Raw genomic sequence first — 6,000 nt, 5'->3', positions numbered from 1 at the left:
AGCGAACAAGTACATCAGACATACAATTCATGTATGAATATTCACATATTTGAAACTAACCCCATATCACCTCTTGTCGCACTGTATGTATATACATTCTACCCGAAAGTCAGAGGACTCATTCATCACTGTCAAGAAACACGTGAATTGAAATTGACAGTCGCGCATGAGAACGCCCATCTCTTTACGGTAGAAAAGTTTTTAAAAAAAAATAAAAGGCGGAAACATTTTTGAGAGACAAAGTATCTGATTCTCTATATAAATCCTTGGTAATTAGTTAAATATTAGTCTTTACCAGATTTGTTTCTTCGTGTGAAGATCTGATGATGAGGGAGGCTGTATCTTCAGTATGAGGGCACCTTGTAGTCGTCTCGGGATGGACCTTTGTTGGATTATAGGATTTTTTGTACCTATCCTTTTGGAATCCAAAGTTGTCAAATGTCAAGGTAGGAACTTTTGATATGTACAATTATATATATATATATACACACACTGTATATACAGTTTTGATACAGAAGTCAATTCAACCTAACTCAATGATTGTTCCTGTCTATGTGAATGCATCGATCGATTTTTTAAAAAGCCAATTAGAGAAGACGCACAAGTACATATAGAAAAAAAAATAAAGATTTATTTTATTTTTCCATTTTTATTGTTTATAATGCTTAATTAAAGTACAAGTGTATCTATAATCGTCAACCAAAATTTGAAGGTCGGTTGGTGAATTGCAAGTAAGATTTAACACTCACAATTGTTATGTAAACAAGGTTCGTTTCATGGTTTTGTTTACATATAGATTACTCAATAGATGACGTGAGATATATCAAACACTAGAAATTGCTTAATTGTGTTCAGAATTAACTTATAATTTGAAAAATCTGCTTTACGGAAAACTTTTACTAGTATATTTAACCCATGTAAACAAAAACATGGCACGAGCCTTGTTTACATAACAAAGAATTGTAAGCTCTGTATCTCCCATGTACCTCAACAACTTATATTCAAATTTTTGCTGACCATTAGAAATCCTTATTAAAGCATTCTAAACATTAAAAATGGAAAAACAAAATTTGAATTTTTTTAAAATCTCAATTCGTGCCCTTGCCTCTTTAAAAATGGACACATGACGTTAAGACTTTCAGCGAAGTTCTTGGGGTTGGGGTGGGGGTTGAGGGGAATTAATGCATTTTCTTTAAATGAGTTCGGATGTTTCAGCCGCATCCTGAAATGAATCCCACAGAATTTCTACCTGTCTTGTGTGAAGAAATCATATTTATACCCGCACGTAGTTTCTAAAGAAAGTTCGGGTACATTATATTATTGTTACCCTGGTCCGTCCATACGTTTTCATCCTGGGGGCCAAATTAGGTTTTAAAAAGTGAACGTTTATCGACCAAAAACATGGCTCCCAGAACTCAACGGCACATCAGCTATTTAATCTTTTGGAAGGTAAATGGTGGTGTCCTGCAATAAGGCACCCTGGAGAGTATAATTAATTTAATTGTATGTTCGTATTTACACCCACCTAGTAGATTCAAAACTTACAACATGACCGTAGGCTCTGGGATAGGTGTTCCGCCCTTGATGGGTAAGTAGACCAAACAGCAAAAGGGGAAAAAGAGAGAGGCCCAAACGCCTTATCAGTCACCTGAGAATTAGTTTAAAATACCACTAGTCCTAAAGGCTACGAAATCTAGAGGAAAGAATTCTGTTCTGAATATCTAAGCAAAATTCTAATGTTCAGCAAAAGTATAAAGCAAGATATGTTCTTAAAACTTAAATGCCCCCCAACGTACCTACACTGATGAAAGCTTTTACATAATGCATGTATAATATAAGTAACATTATCACAATATAGGACTTGTCCTAAAGTCAAAACTCTGGGGTTGCGAAATTCACAATTTTGGTACATCCCTTTCTGCTGTTCCTAAATATGCATTTAGTTTTTATACTGTATCAGCAAACTTTAATAAAGTCTTTCAAATGATAAAAACAGTAACCACTATGATACTGAAATTCTCCTCTCTTATTTTACAGTTTAGGATTTCGATCTTCGGATTGAAATAAACTGTTGGGATTTTCTGATTTGTCAAGAATGCGTTGAAGATAAAGAGAACGAGAACTTGGATAAACACACTCCATACTTTTTAGAAGAATATTTGAAATGGCCAAAATATGCATCACTGAAGACAATAAGTTTTAACAATATTTTTTTATCATTGTAAGTTTGTAAGGGACTCGTGACGTGTTGCCGCCTCTCTTGTCTCCTGCTCTTTCATTAGCTAAATGTCTATATAAGGAAAAGGGGAAACAAAGTGTCCTCGTGATCTTTGGATTCGATGTTTAAGCACATGATACTTAGCTTTATCGATCCTAGCCTTTACAACAACAGTGATGGCAGTAAAACTTTAAAAATTAAATTATATCTTATGCTATAATTCCAATGTTATTTATTGCATTTGTTTTGATTGGACAAAAATATAGCTGAACGAGAATTTACATATCATTAAATCCTAAAACGCGATGTATTTATACGCGCTTGAAAACGAATAATGCAGTGCGGGGAAACTATTCAAGTTTTTGGAATTATGAATACAGTGAACGAATTGGAATTATAAGAATCAAACATTTTTTGTGTAAATCCTGGACATTATATTCATAAACTTAACATAAAAGTGCTTCGAACTTTAATTCACTTTGTGAGTACAATGTCCAACGTTTATATATCGATAAATTTTTCAAAAAGAATGTTTAATACTATGATATACATAAAATGTATATCATTAATCACGGAAAAAGTAGTATCGGTAGGATTTTCTTATTCCGATGTGTACAATAACAATATGCGATTTTCCACACCATTTATTCAACGCATTGACATTATTTTAATTCAAAATGATAAATATTTTATAAAATAGATGTCCCGATGACAGGAGGACTGGAGGGCGGGGGAGGAGGGTCGACTCCCTCACCTCCTCTGAAACCGCGAATATATTCAACACTCCATTTATTTATATGAAGACGATAAATGTCACTTTTTTCAGAGCACCGGCATTTAGCAGTAGAATGCGCCTCAAATTGGACTCAAAATGGCAAGAACTGTTATCGATTATACACATCAACGAAATCTTGGATAGAGGCCTTTATAGCTTGTCAGTCTGTCGGAAGTATTCTAGTGGACATAGAATCTGCCAGCGAACAAACTTTCCTGCAAAGTAAGAATGACTGTCTTCATAATGCTAATACTGTGTTAAGAAAGAAGTTCAACAGGGTTAGAGTGGTTTTCTGGAATGATAGGCTTACACTGAATGTGTGTGTGGGGGGGGGTGGGGTGGGGTGGGGGGGTTAAAACTACGTAAATGATATAAACTTACAAAGATCATTATGTTTATGTCAATGTTTCCTTTTAGATTTTGTAAACGGGACATCGGTTTGGATAGGTGCTTCCGATTCTGCGACAGAGAATCATTGGCACTGGTACAGCAGTGCTCAGTCCTGGGGGTTCACTAATTGGAATACCGGTAAGTCATCATATGCCTGACTATCTGTGATTCAGATTCATATAACAGAAGTGGTGGATTCTTTAAAAAATTCTAAAGAACGTTTAGTGAATTTGAACTTTTCTCAAATCAACAACATCAAAACGTATGGCTTTTCAACACTTTACACGATCATTCCTGACGACGAATCAAAGACTAGACTTTTTGACATCATAGGCTTCTTCAACAAAAATGGAAAACGCAAATTCATACGCTGTATCTCGTGATCAGACATCCAAACATTTACTTTGTTAAACACCACTCTGATGCCACGCACAAGTACTCTGAAGTTGAAATAAAAAATATGCTGGAGTTCCTCATGGTCAATATCTTCGTTATCTTTGGTGATCAGATCTTCTAACAGTCTTTTGGAATTCCCATGAGCACGAGTTTGCTCTTTTATTAGCTGACCTGTTTTTATATTCTTAAGAAGCAGAATTTATTCAGAAACTTCTACGTGAGAAGAAACAATCTCTTGCTGTGGTTTTCAATGCAGCATTTATATTTATCGACGGCGTTAACAATAATAATTTTCATTCATATGTCGATTCGATATTGCCCTGTGAACTCGAAATAAAGACACCACAGAGTCGTCTACTTCTGCTTCATATATATATTTTTATTGAAAGCAGATATTAATGGCAAACAACGTAACTTTATGACAAACGGGATGGTTTCAGCTTCTCCATTGTCAACTTCTCATATTTATTTATCAATATTCCATTATCACCTGCATGTGGTGTTTATATCTCTCAACTGATTCGATACGCAAGAGCTTGTTCTGCGTATGGTCAGTTTTTAAATCGAGGCAGGCTACTGACAAGTTGATGGTGCAGGGGTCTCAACAGCCTCGTTTAAGGTAAGCATTTCGCAAATTCTATGGTCATTACTTATAACAATCTACTTCGCCAATTGATCACTGTTCGATATCTTCATCGAGGTAATCTACTGACAAACAAGTTGATGGTAGAGGGGTTTCAACAATCTCGATTGAAGTCAGCATTTCGCAAATTCTATGGTCGTTATAACGATCTAGTTCGTCAATACAACCTATCATTGGGTCAAATGCTGTCTGGCATGTTTCATACCGATTGTTAGGCCGTTCTGTGCACACTGATTTTGACTACGGATAACTCCCTTTACCTGATCAGGCTATAGGGCTCACGGAGGGTGTGACCGGTCGACAGGGGATGCTTACTCCTCCTAGGCACCTGATCCCACCTCTGGTGTGTCCAGGGGTCCGTGTTTGCCCAATATCTATTTTGTATTGCTTATAGGAGTTATGAGATTGATCACTGTTCGTTATCTTCACATTTCATATAAAAGTATGAATTGATAAATTATTGATTGGTGTAAGCAATACAATAGTTTGCACATAATTTTTTTCTGTTTTGAAAAATACAATATTCGAAAAGCAAGACACACATGGGCCTTAAAAGTGATGAGTATCACATAAAAATCTATAGGAAAATTTGCATGTTGATGGTGCAAAAAATGTGTCTTTTAACCCGGAATAGGCTTCAGATTTTGTGAGGGATGGTTATACATTAACTGGTTATGAGCTTCTGATGTCTGTTTATAACAACATGGTGCCTGTATACAAAGAGAAGAACAGAACCTGAACATCTAGATAAAAACAGACGTAATTAATCTTATATTCTAAATCTTGTTTCCAGGGCAATTACTATGAACTTAAAATTTGTTTGCTGTAGATTCCACATTTCTACCCAATAAATTATCCTTTCTATAGCTCTATAACGGCCAGTGAGTTTAAATCCGGTAGGCACTTTTAACCTATCGCTTTTCTGTGGACTTCAACTCAATCAACAACACCTAGATACGTCGACAGTATTTTATCTATTGACAATGCTCACTTTCACCCACATGTCGATATGATATATGCAGTGACACTACAGATTCTTCCATAACAATCTCCTTCATACATGTATTTGACTATGTTATTGAACATTGACGTTAATGGCAAACTAACTACTCGACTTTTAGATAAAAGGGATGACTTCCGTTTCTCCATCGTCAACATCCCATATTTAAGTGGTAATGTTTATGTCTATCAACTGATTCGATAAGCAAGAATATGTTCTGCTTATGATCAGTTTTTAAATCGAGGTAGGCTATTGGCAATAAGTTGATATGTTACAACAGTTTTAACAGTCTCATTTAAAGTCAGCATTTCATAACGTCTATGGCTCTGCAAATAATGCATTTTACTCTATGAATCATACAACCCACCTTGGGGACCATGAATTTCACAATTGGTATTGGTTGTTTGATGCCCACGAGTAAAAAAAACCCAGAGAAGAGTGTAACAATTTTTCATTATACGAACTGTAAAACTCCACATACATCTGGTGTACATGTAGCTGTATAGATCCCTGATCTAGGGTCCTTGTGAATTTCAAGGTGTTAGTAGTAACTCTCCCTATCACTTCTGTGTTCTCAG

General features: G+C 35.6%; 1 protein-coding gene across 1 annotated transcript in view; it reads left to right on the top strand.

The window, feature by feature from the left end:
• The first annotated feature begins 224 nt into the window (after positions 1–224).
• The window catches only part of LOC125658012 (uncharacterized), a 44,428-nt gene continuing 38,652 nt past the window's right edge, over positions 225–6,000 (top strand). Inside the window, exons 1-3 of the mRNA XM_056149515.1 lie at positions 225–446; positions 3,045–3,215; positions 3,411–3,521. Of these exons, the coding sequence (XP_056005490.1) occupies positions 350–446; positions 3,045–3,215; positions 3,411–3,521 (379 nt within the window). The 5' untranslated portion in view covers positions 225–349. The remainder of the gene's footprint in view (positions 447–3,044; positions 3,216–3,410; positions 3,522–6,000) is intronic.

This window comes from Ostrea edulis, chromosome 9, assembly GCF_947568905.1.
Source record: "Ostrea edulis chromosome 9, xbOstEdul1.1, whole genome shotgun sequence".
Lineage (NCBI taxonomy): Eukaryota > Metazoa > Mollusca > Bivalvia > Ostreida > Ostreidae > Ostrea > Ostrea edulis.
The sequence above is the reverse complement of the archived record's forward strand: the minus strand, read 5'-3'. Positions and strand labels throughout refer to the sequence as shown.